The sequence below is a fragment of the Enhydra lutris genome, unplaced genomic scaffold (genome assembly GCF_002288905.1).
Source record: "Enhydra lutris kenyoni isolate GAN:26980312 unplaced genomic scaffold, ASM228890v2 scaffoldscaffold24, whole genome shotgun sequence".
NCBI lineage: Eukaryota > Metazoa > Chordata > Mammalia > Carnivora > Mustelidae > Enhydra > Enhydra lutris.
The window spans coordinates 332,468-345,681 of record NW_019154108.1 but is presented as its reverse complement, the minus strand read 5'-3'; the positions used below and the strand labels follow the sequence as shown (position 1 = coordinate 345,681).

At 37.0% G+C, this 13,214-nt stretch overlaps 1 protein-coding gene across 1 annotated transcript in view; it reads right to left on the bottom strand.

Moving 5' to 3' along the window:
• The window catches only part of LOC111150800 (DDB1 and CUL4 associated factor 6), a 165,124-nt gene that overhangs the window by 117,982 nt on the left and 33,928 nt on the right, over nucleotides 1-13,214 (bottom strand). The window contains exon 4 of the mRNA XM_022508408.1: nucleotides 5,597-5,782. Coding sequence (XP_022364116.1) covers nucleotides 5,597-5,782 — 186 coding nt within the window. The remainder of the gene's footprint in view (nucleotides 1-5,596; nucleotides 5,783-13,214) is intronic.

Genomic DNA, 13,214 nt, shown 5'->3' with positions numbered 1-13,214 from the left:
TCGTATGGGGGCGCCTGGGTGGCTCAGTGGGTTACTCTGCCTTCGGCTCAGGTCATGATCTCAGGGTCCTGGAATCGAGCCCTGCATTGGGCTCTCTGATCAGCAGGGAGCCTGCTTCCCCCTCTCTCTCTGCCTACTTGTGATCTTGGTCTGTCAAATAAATAAATAAATAAATAATCTTTAAAAAAAAGAGAGAGAGAGACTCGTACGAATAATTATACAACACATGGAAAAACCTAGAAGAAATGGATACATTTCTAGAAACATACAACCTACCAAAACTAAAACATGAAGAAATAAAACAAAATTTTTAAAGATTTTATCTATTTATTTGACAGAGAGAGAGCGAGCACAAGCAGGGGGAGCAGCAGGCAGAGGTAGAAGGAGAAGCAGGCTCCCCACTGAGCAAGGAGCCTAATACGGACCTTGATCCCAGTACCCCGGGATCATGACCTGAGCTGAAGGCAGATGCTTAACCAATCAATTGAGCCCCCAGGCTCCCAGAAATAAACAGTCTAAACAAACCTATAACTAATAAGTAATCAAACACATCCCAACCAAAAAAAGCCCAGAACCAGATGGCTTCACTAGGGAACTTCAGCTACATTTAAAAAATTAACACCAAACCTTCCCAAACCCTTCCAAAAAACTGAAGAAACAGGAACACTTCCAAATTCATTCTATGAGGACAACTTCATCCTGACGCCAAAACCAAAGATACTAAAAGAACACAAAACTATAGACTATGCCTCTGATGAATACTCAACAACATACCAAAAAAACCCCAAAACAACATGTCATAATGAAGAACAAAACCATATGATCATCAAAACCGATGCTGAAGGGGAACCTGGGTGGCTCAGGGGTTAAGCCTCTGCCTTCGGCTCAGGTCATGATCTCAGGGTCCTGGAATCGAGCCCCGCATCGGGCTCTCTGCTTGCTCAGCGGGGAGCCTGCTTCCCCTTCTCTGCCTGCCTCTCTGCCTACTTGTGATCTCTCTCTCTGTCAAATAAATAAATAAAATCTTTAAAAAAAACTGATGCTGAAAAAGCATCTGACACAATTCAACACTCCTAACCCTAAGAACTCTCAACAAACTAGGAATGGAAGGAAATTACCTCAAGCGAATAAAGACCATATATGGAATCTCACAGTTAACATCATATTCAATGGCGAAACACTGTAAGTTTATTCATTAATACCAGGAACAAGGCACGAATGCCCACTCTTATCATGTCTATTGAATACAGTACTGAAGTTCTAGCTAGAGGAATCAGGCAAGGAAAAAAAAGGCATTGAAATTAGAAAGGAAAAGGTAAAATCATTTGTTTGTAGATGATATGATCTTATATGTGGAAAACGCTAAAAATCCCAATACAAAATACTGTTAGAACTAATAAATGAATAGAGCAAAGCTGCAGGTTAAAAAATCAACACATAAAAATCACGTTTTTCTATACACAAACAACAAACAATCTGAAAAGAAAATTAAGAAAACAATCTCATTTGCAATAGCTATCTTCTACAAATCTATGGGATGGAGAACACACAAACTCTGTATCGATAAGGCATTCATACCCGAGATACATAAAGAACCCCTTCAATTCAACAAGAACAAAAAAGCAATCCAATTAAAAATGGGCAAAGGACTTCAACAGACATTTCTCCAAAGAAGATATACAAATGATCAACAAGCACAAAAAGAGGTATTTAACATCCCTAATCATTAAGGAAATATAAATCAAAACCACAATGTGATATCTCCTCACACTCATTAAAATGGTCACTCTTGGGGAAAAAAAAAGAAAATAACAAGTGTTGACAAGAATGTGGAAAAACTGGAACCCTTAATGCACTGTTGTCGGGAACGCAAAACGAACAGCCACTATGGGAAACAGTATGGAGGATCCTCAAAAAATAAAGAATAGGGGCACTTGGGTGGCTCAGTCAGTGGAATGTCCAACTCTTTACTGTGGCTTGGGCTGTGATCTCAGGGTCATGGGATCGAGCCCTGCATCAGGCTCCAAGCTTGGCAGAAAAGTCTGGTTGAAATTCTCTCCCTTCCCCTCTGCGTCTCCCCCCTCTGCTCGTGCTCTCCCCCTCTAAAACAAATAAATCTTTTTTAAAAATTAAAAACAGAATGATCACATGATCCAGCAAACCCACTTCTGGGAGTATACACCCAAAAAATTTAAAACAGGATTCCAAAGAGATATTTGCACCCCATGTTCATTGCAGCATTACTCACAATAACCAAGAGGTAGAAATAGCCCAAATGTCCACTGACAAGTAACGGACTGTACGGCGTATCTACATACAATGGAAGAGTATTAAGCTTTGGAAAAGCAGCAAATCCTGTCATAGATTGACATGGGTGAACCTTGAGGACATTATGCCAACTAAAATAAACCAGTCACAAAAATACAAATACTCCATGAGGTATCCAAAATAATCAAACTTAGAAACATGGTAAAATGGAGGTTGCAAGGGGTGGGGGGAAGAGGGAATAGCAGAACTGTTCAGAGGACATAGTTTCAGCTTTGAAAAAATATTCTGTTCCAACTATAGTGTGTATGTATTGAATAAAAAACACCTTTGACAAATGGGTATATACTGTTAAAATGTCCCTATAGGGGATGCCTCTGTACGCTATTTGGGATTTTGACTTAATCACAAAAATTCATATGGAGAAAAAAAAGTTTACTCCAACTTCATCCTATCACAAAAATCAAATGCAGGTGAATTATAAGATCTAAATGCAAAGACAAAACAATAAACTTTTGAAAAGAGAAAAAAGAGCATCTCCATAATCTCAAGATAGGAAAAAGTATTTTGACCAGGATACAGAAAGCCCTAAAAATAAAGAAAAAGACCAATATATTAGACAATATTATAACATTTGTTCACCCAAAGACACCATTAGGAAAGTGAAAGTATAGCCACAGAGTAGGAAAAGATAGGTTCACATGCAGAAGAGATTAAGAAATTCCTGTAAGTCAAAAATGAAACAAGATGACAAGACTAATGGGAAGCTTAGGAAAGACATCTGAATAGGCACCTGACAGAAGAATAAACCCAAATAACCAAGAAACACTGCTTTGAAGAGACGCACAACAGCAGCATCAACAGGGAAAGGCATTTGGAACTGTAAGATGACACTATGTAAGTTGCCAAAATTAAGAGACTAATAGTACCAATCGTTGGCAACGATGAGCGGTAACAGGAACTCTTACATACTACTGGCAGGAATATAAGCTGTTACAATTATTTTGGAAAATTATTTGGTAACATCTCTCTAAAATAAACAAGTACGTGTCCTGTGACCACGAAAGTTTACTTCTAGTATGTACCCAACGAAGTGAATGCATTTAGGTACTTAGACTCATGTAAAGGAATGTTCTCCAAATGGGAAATCAAATTTAAAATTTTCATCAACAGTAAAAGAGAGCAATCTGCCATGGTGCACTCACACAAGGGAATGCTATCCAGCAATGAAAAGGAACGAATTATAGTTGTACCCAGCATGGGTGAATTTCACAAATTATCAGAAGTCAGAATGAGGGAGCTTCTGGGATACTCAATGCTTTTGTACTTCTTGATCTAGACAGCTGCTACACGAAAGGATTTACTTTGTGATAATGTACTAAGCTACATGCTTACAATTTATGTACTTTTCCTATGTGTTTTGTACTTCAATTTAAAAAACCAAAGTTTAATAACAGATGGAATAAGGTCAAATTCTAATCAGAATTCCAGGAGAAAAAAAAACAGAGAAGCTAGAGAATAACCAAAGACCTAATGACTGCAAACTTCCCACATTTTTTCAAGATGCCAATTTCTCAGACCAAAAACATCAATAAATTCCAAGTATGACAAATAAAAAGGAAACTCAAACCTAACTACACTGTGGTGATATGAATAAAGGAAAAAAAACAGCAAAGAAAAATACAGTTAAAAGCAGCCAAGGAAGAGAGACAGATTAACTGTAAAGAAACCACAGTTAGACTGATGACCGAGTTCTCAACTTCAACAATAAAGTGAGAACACAGGAACATCACCCGAAATAAAGTGTCAAACTAGATACCCAGCAAATATCCAGCAAAACAACCTTTGACGAATTGGTCTAAAATTCTTCATTTTCTGGAAAGAGATGAGAGGGAAGAAAACAATGAAGAAAAGAAAAGAATAGGAGGGGCGCCTGGGTGGCTCAGTCTAAGCGTCTGCTTTCGGCTCAGGTCATGATCCCGGGGTCCTGGGATCAAGCCCCACATCGGGCTCCCTGCTCGGCAGGGAGACTGCTTCTCCTTCTCCCACTCCCCATTTCTGTTCCCTCTCTCGCTGTGTCTCTCTCTGTCAAATAAATAAATTAAATTAAAAGAAAGGAAAGGATAATAGGAAATGAAAATTGTTTCTATTACCAAACTCTCACTAAAGGAACCGGAAAGAACATACTTTAGGTACACAATGACCCTTTACAGGCAATCTGTGGTGGAAGAGCCAAAGGTACTGGCAAAAATGTAGGTAAGTCTAAAGAAATACTAACTGAGGCAATGATAACATTTCATTTATGAGAGAAAATATATAAACTCAGAACAATATAAGCATATACAATTGGACAAGGGATGAAGACATTATAATGTCCTAAGGTGCTTTATTCAGAAGGGCAAAGGTATTTACTGATTAGGCTTTGTTAATTATTCTTCTAAAACACAAATGTCTATCCTCCCTGCAAGTAGCAGAAATAAAACAGGCAAAAAGCAAAATCCTCAGGCAATTTTAAAGGAAGGCAAAAAGACAAGGGGAAATATATACAGGATATTAAAAAAAAAAAAAAACACAAACAGAAAATAGTAAGATAAACAAATAGACCCAAATATATTATTACTCACAATAAATATAAATTGACTAAAATCTCTAATTCAAAGCCAAAACTGTGAAAACATGAGAAAATAAAATGCAGCTATATGCTGTTACACACCAAAACACGAGGTTACCAGAGAAATGAAATTCAAACCATGGACAAAGATATACCAGGTTAAGAATGATTTGATGCAAAGAAATACCATGAGAAGATTCTGAAAGAGCATTCTGAAGGATAAGCAATTTTTCTGAACGAAGTTACATAGTATGATTGAGTCTTAAATTCATTACACCTCACTGAATTCAACTCAGGGCTTGAGCTTATTAATGTCCTTTAGGAATCGGATTCTTTGGCCTGGTGTACTAGTAGCGTTCTTTCTGCCACAGGAACATTTGATAAGGATACGATCACAATGGCTTCATATAAGACGGTGATAAAGTGTTTAAGAGGTTAAAGTCTAATACATAAGCTTGTAGCACAGCACCAGAAGTATTTTTCAAGGCCGACAACTGTTTGCAATTACGAATCCTGTTACTATTAGATTTTATTTAACTTTACTCACAAGCCTATCAAGGTACACTTTCTCAAGTACTTTACTGAAATCTAGTCTGTCAATAATTTCTCTGCCTACATACACGAGTGTTAGTTATACAAATCTACACATACGTCCTTACATAAAAACACACTTACATATATATACGCATATATATATACAAAACTGCAGTAATACTCTACCTCATAGGTAGTTCCATAATGGCACGTAAATTGGCATTGTCTGTTGGTTTCTGCATCTTGCTCGACATTAGTATAAAATATTACTCCATCCCCAGAGCAGGACACAATCTGCTTATCATTTGTGCATGGTAAGAACTTTGCACTAAATATATTTGCTCGGTGCCCTGAACGAATTGTTGTCAAAACCTAAAACACAGAGAAAAAGAGAAAAAAAGTTCTTGGTAATTTATTATTTCCTAGAAAGAAACATTCATAGCTAGGAATAAATTCTCATTAATATTCTTATTATCGCAATAAAAAATTATCATTTGATTCCAAACGAATATAATTTTTTTCAAGATTTTATTTATTTATTTATTTAACAGACAGAGATCACAAGTAGACTGAGAGGCAGGCAGGGACGGGGATGGGGTTGGGCGGGGGGTGGGGAAGCAGGCTCCCTGCTGAGCAGGCGCCCAGGGGGATGCTCGATCCCAGGACCCGGATATTATGACCTGAGCCGAAGGCAGCTGCTGAACCAGCTAAGCCACCCAGGCAACCCTCTGACGGACTTTTGAAACTGTTTACTAGATAATTTTTAGTTATTCCCTTCCAGGATAAAGAAAGAAAAATAAACTGAGTTTAAATGACTCATGAAACGGTAAGATGAAACTACAGCAGAAGTCCCAACATCTCCTTCCTGAATTGTACTTCTACACTGCAGGGCACCTGGATGGCTCAGTCACTTAAACGTCTGACTTCCGTTCAGGTCTTGATCTCAGGGTCCTGGGATAGAGCCCTCCATCGGGCTCCCTGCTCAGCCGGAGTCTGCTTCTCCCTCTCCCTCTGCCATTCCCCCTGCTTGTGCTCCCTTGCTCACGCTCTATCTCTCAAATAAATAACATCTTTAAAAATAAAGACTAGAATTCCCGTGATAGAAATAAAACTTTTAAAAAGTTTAAAATAAATATGTAAATATTTGCAACATATAGTGAAAATAAAGAACAAATCTCCCTAATAGTGCTAAAAATGAAGAGAAAGAAATTTAACAAAACCTGGGTGTTTTTGAGTGGGCAAAAGATTTGAATACACAGTTCACAAAAAGATACACAAAGGGCCTTTAAGAATGTGAGAAAACATCCAACTTTGTTCATAAGGGAAATGCAAATTGAAGTTACACTGAGAAACTAATTCTCACTTTTCACATTGGCAAAAATGCAAGTCTGACAACACATTATGTGAATAAGCCTACCAGGAAACAGGCTCTTGGTCATTTCTGCTGGGAGCACTAGATGGTACAAGACTAAAAGAGAGGAATTTAGCCATACTTCACAAAACCACATGTGCGTTTACCCTTTGACCAAACAAGTCTATTTCTAAGAATTTACCCTTAAGATACACTTCCAACAATACAAGAGAAAATGCACAAAGTTATTTAATGAGCTATTCATAACAGCAAAGCATGGGAGATTTATTGAATAAATCACGATATATCCCCCACATGTATGTCCAATGAAAATTTAATGTGGTGGGAATCTGATGTACTTTTAAAAATGTGCTCAAAGAAATAAGAGTATGTCAAATCATAAAGTTGGCTTTAAATGTCCCAACAAACAAATGGGGTAATTTAAGCACCAAAAAGTATTATCGGTAATAGATTATAATATATTAAATTTTTAAAAAAATCTAAAATCCCAAGTGATTTTTTTCAAAAAAGTTGTAGGGACAAAAGAAATACCCTTATTTACAAAATAATGTCAATAAATGTTGAAGGAATGACAAAAATCACTATTTTGGGGCGCCTGGGTGGCTCAGTGGGTTAAACCTCTGCCTTTGGCTCGGGTCGTGATCTCAGGGTCCTGGGATCGAGTCCCGCATCAGGCTCTCTGCTCAGCAGGGAGCCTATTTCTCCCTCTTTCTCTGCCTGCCTCTCTGCCTACCTGTAATCTCTCTCTATCAAATATTAATAAAATAAAATCTTTTAAAAAAATCACTATTTTGTAACTACATTTTAACAACTGGTTAAGGCAAGAATCAACACCAAAACCAATATAAGAAAGATTGTTATGAAAGGGGATATTCACAGGCTCAAAATACCGCTTCACAAACAGCTTATTAATTGCAAAGGGTAAACATACCAAACAATGGAGATATCAAAGCTAACATTATCAGTAAGGGGATAAATTAATATCATGTACTACAATGTCACCTGTGGAGAATTCTTAGCTAAAATGTTTTAAATTGGGGCGCCTGGGTGGCTAGTGGGTTAAAGCCTCTGCCTTCGGCTCAGGTCATGATCCCAGGGTCCTGGAATCGAGCCCCGCATCAGGCTCTCTGCTCAGCAGGAGCCTGCTTCCTCTTCTCTCTCTCTGCCTGCCTCTCTGCCTACTTGTGATCTCTGTCTGTCAAATAAATAATAAATAAAATCTTTAAAAATAAATAAATAAATAAATAAATAAAATGTTTTACATTTTAATCTACTCATGAAGAAACAATCAAATCCAAATTGGAAAACATTCGATATAACAACTGTTCTTCTATATTAATACAACAGTAAAACAAGTAACATATTAATATCATGCAAGACCAAAAATTTGAATGAACTATCTTAAAGAGACTAAGGAAATATGACAACATGTGAAATGATGGATGGAGCTGGGATCGAAAAGGCATGGCAGTGACAAAGAATAGCATAAACCAATGAGAAAATCTGCATATAGACCATCTACGTGTGTATGTGTGTTATGTGTGTACGTCATCAAATAGAAAATCTTATCTATAACAGCACAGAGTTGACTCTCGTCTTGCCTGATAAGTCACTGCCAATGCTGAATTAACAACTATTGAATCACTGCTCCTAGAGAAATGTGTGGTTAGGTTCCTTTCAGCCTCTTACCACAACACCTTCCTCAATCAATACACAGCACTGTTTTATATGTTTCTCTTTAAAGACCTTATTTAATATATACTGTTGATTCATGAACACTGAACTCATGGCCAACAGCATTATACCTAAAAGAAGCTTATCTAACGTTTTTTCTTCGTAGGAAACATCCCAGACTTCTGGTGCTTAGGAACACGAGATAGTACTTCAGCATGGTACCTGGGGACGTTTTAAACTGTGAAATCATCAACTGAAAGTTCAAAAATACAAAAATGCGACATGAAATATACCACAAGAGAGATACAGTGTGCACAAGTCAGAGTGTCGGCTTGTCTATCTCAGCTGACAATGTGAGTGTGACCTGTACTGAGTGACTCTGCTCCTGTGCATGGCCATGAAAGGACCAAGAAGGCAGGTACTGACTTAGGGGTTAAATGTAAATTTCCATGAGTAGACAAATTTGCAAATACGAAATCCACAAGTAATGAGGATCAACTCCATATTCAGTATTACATATTTTTAAAAATAGAATAATGCAGGGCGCCTGGGTGGCTCAGTGGGTTAGGCCTCTGCCTTTGGCTCAGGTCATGATCCCAGAGTCCTGGGATCGAGCCCCTACGTTGGGCTCTCTGCTCAGCGGGGAGCCTGCTTCCTCCTCTCTCTCTGCCAGCCCCTCTGCCTACTTGTGATCTCTGTCAAATAAATAAATTAAATCTTTTAAAAAAAATAGAATAATGTTCTTGTTTTTAGTAGATATACACCAAGGCATTCATGAATGAAGTGCATGATGCCTCCAACTTGTGCTCAATTGCTTTAAAAAAAAAAATCTATTTGTGGATGTTCATTGTATTATTTTTTAAGTTTTTCCAAAGTTTTAAAATTTTAAAACAAAGTTAAGAAAATATATTTCAAGTCTGTTTTGGGTTTGGCTTTAAGTATTTACTATATAACCCTAACTGCCAAACTCTTGCCAGAGACTGCCGTAACGAATGATAGTGTAAGTCTGGAGTGAGTATTAGCAGCCATTTACCTTGGCCACCTTGAATATATAAGTCGCCTCATTTTAGTTAAGACCTAGATTACAGGATTATGGCCAAAATAACGATTGGCTGAATATCATAAATTACCCCACAGTAAATCTTATAATGCACATATAATTAGGGTCAAATAAAAAAGGGAGGGGTGTTTTTTGCACCTGCATTAACCAAAACCAATGGAGAATAAAACTGAAATATTTTAAAAATTTAAAAAATTAAAAATTCCTCTCTCCAAGTGTAAGACACTAAGATCTGGAAGACTAAGTATAAAAAATAACTAAGAATAATTAATGTAAAGCCTTTAAACAAGATAGATCTCATGACCTTTATTTAACTCTGTCAGGTATCTTAGCATGGCTTACCAAGTAGCTAAATATATAACAGTCACTGTGTACGGTGTACATATTAGTTTCTTCATCCGATAGGCTTTTGTCTCTGCTTTAATCATATTCAGCAGACATTATTCTTAACAGTTCATGATTTATCTCCATTTAACAGGTTTACGCATAGCTTCAGAAACAAAAGCACTCAATACACTAATACGTGTACTGACATATCACATATTATTCACAAATTGATATGGATTTCTTTATTAAAGTAATCAAGATTTAAAGAGTAAACAGTTGAACCTCCTTCCTTTTGGACACATCTCGATTTCAGATGTTGTCTTCCAAACTTACTGCCCTTCCAGCGTTCTCCAAATTCATCACAATGGCAGCAGTATCCACCCACACGGCTGATCAAGTCAAAAACTAAAAAAGCACCCCCTTCCCTCATCCACTATAAAATAGCAAAATATATAAGATATATTTATATAAAATATATAAAATCCATCAGCAAATCCAGGTCCAAGACACATTCCAAACTAATTCTCATCACCTCAATGCCATTATCTTTGTCCAAACCACCATCTCTTCTCAGTGGGATTACTCAATGGAGTCCTATCTCCTACTTCTAATCTTACTCAAACTCTACCCTCCAAACAGCAGCCAGAGCTCTCTTTTAAAAATGCAAATCACCTGTATGTTTAATACACTCCAGTGATTACTTCAGTCACACTAAAACGTAAATCCTTAATACTGCCTATCAAGCCTACTATCTGACCACTGCCTACCATATTAACTACATTCTGAACCACTCGCTTCCTAATTAATAGGTAATTGTTGGAAGAACAAGTACTCAGGTGCATACAATCAGTAATTCCAACAAAGGCTGGAATTTGTGTATAGTCGTCAATACTAAATCTATACAATCAATACAGCTATATATTCTACTGGAGGTAAACAGTGACAAGGTTGATCTTTTTAAAAATGATATGCACTTGGAAATGGTTATTTTTGGTAGCTGGATTTATTTTCTTATTTGTGCTTCCTTGAATCAATGTCTTAAAATACTTATGCAGAAAACATCTAAGTATAATGGCCTAGGGAGACAGAAGTTGGTAGAGTAACTTAACTGAAGATGTAACTGACATATTGTTAACTGGAATTAGTAATAAATGTGAATGTGAACTAGTTGTAACATCTATGACTTTACTGAGCATCAGATTAATCTAACTGGCCAACTAGGTATCTCTTTCTTCTTTCAATACGTCACACACAATGTTTCTAAAACCTTAAGCTTGGGGCACCTGGGTGGCTCAGTCAGTTGGGCATCTGCCTTGGGCTCAGATCATGACCCTGGGGTCCTGGGATCGATTCCCACATACGGCTCTTTGCTTGGTGGGGAGTCTGCTTCTCCCTCTGCCCACCCCACTCATGTTCTCATGCTCTCTCTCTCTCTCCCCCCTCACAAAAATAAATTTAAAATTTTAATTTAATTTTAAAAAGAAAACCTTAATCTTGGTCCAGGAATATCCAGATAGAAAATGTTGGTTCTTCAATCTCTTGGTAAAAATCACTCCTCTCTAAACCCAACCCATACCCCCACCTAAGGAATTAAATACAGAAATTCCTTGCCATTCCTTTACTAATATTTTTTGGGCACCTACTATGTGACAGGTGATTTACCAAGTGTTGAGGAAACAAAAAAGAAAAAACTGTCACTGCCCTAAAGAAATTACTGTCTAATGGTGAGCAACATGCAAACAAACATAATATAATAATCTAATTATCTACAAAGTACAATGAGAACATAGAGGAAGGAGTGCCTACATTTGCCTAGGGCAACAAGAAAGGTATACCACCATAGCTAAAAGCCAAGAACTGAAGAATGGATTTAAATTTGCCAAATAGGTGGGAGGTGCTCGCCAAAACAGGAGAACATGCCATGAAGAGAAAACAGTGCAAGCAAAAGCACAGAGTAAAGAAACAACATCTTATGCTCTGAGAACTTAAAGGTAGCTGGCTGAAGCCGAATCAAAAAAAATCTTGCACATGTGGTACACTCAGGCCTTCCTTTATATTAGATTTTACAAGGTAATTACCTTCCTTCAGTTTCATCTGTACCTTAAGGAGGTGGTCCTTTGCCGGGGGAAGGAGTGTCTCAGCATACTGTGGAGAGTCTGCTATAGGAATCAATACACTCCATACTTGATTTGGGTCCTGAGCTTTGTTTCTGTCTTACCTTGACCTTCAAGACCATCAAACCTAAAGTTTATACATGCTTGGATTGACAAACACCTTCAGGGAGAAAGTGGCTTTAATGCTCACTTCTCTGGACTTACCTTTTCCTTCAATTTTGGACCGATAATCCCTTACTATTAAGGCAAGTTACTTGTTACTTTTACAACAATTTTTAAAGACTTTAATCAAGAATATTTTAGTAGTTTTCAATGGGAGGATTGGTCCAAATAAACTAGACTATAATTATTGGAAAAAGAAACTTCTCTCTTATATTTGAGACATACTATATATAAAATTAGGGTATGTTACCATTAATAAGGAACACCTCAAATCTCTTAACTCTATAAAAAAAAAAAGTGTTTCAAAACTTTTATTTGCATTCAATTAATCTTTCCATGTATTCACAGAACCTAAAAATAAAGTCAAACTTTAAGAACAGGTCTTTTTGACTCAGGATCACTTTCTTTTCCTATGTAATTATCTGTGTTTTAAAATTTTTAAAAATATTCCTATGTGATAGCAAATTTGGATCTAATAAAACCAGTATGTGAAAAAGATAAAGTCTTGTTATATTTAAACTCTTTAGGAGTATTATTTAATTACTCACTTCTTAAAGTGGAAAAGAGAACAAGTAATCACTTTTCAAATATACATTCTATTGGGAACCATGCATCAAAATGAATGTCCACATTTTCCAAAAAATAAAGATGAAACAAGATTTTTAAAAAGTTATTCCATTGGGTATAGTCACAATATAACTGAAAGCAGGGATTTGGAGAGATATGTGTACATCTACGTTCCTAGCAGCATTATTCACAATATCAAAATGGTAGAAGTAGTAACTCAAGTGTCCATTGAAAAATGAACGCAAGGGGCACCTGGGTGGCTCTGTGGGTCAAGCCTCTGCCTTCAACTCAAGTCATGATCTCAGGGTCCTGGGATCGAGCCCTGCATCCGGCTCTCTGCTCAGCAGGGAGCCTGCTTCCCCCTCTCTCTCTGCCTGCCTCTCTGCCTACTTGTGATCTCTGTCAGATAAATAAATAAAATCTTTAAAAAAAGAAAAAAGAAGAAAAATGAATGGGAAAAAATGTGGTATTTACACACAACAGAATATTGTTTGGCCATAAGAAAAAGAAAATCTGATATATATTGCA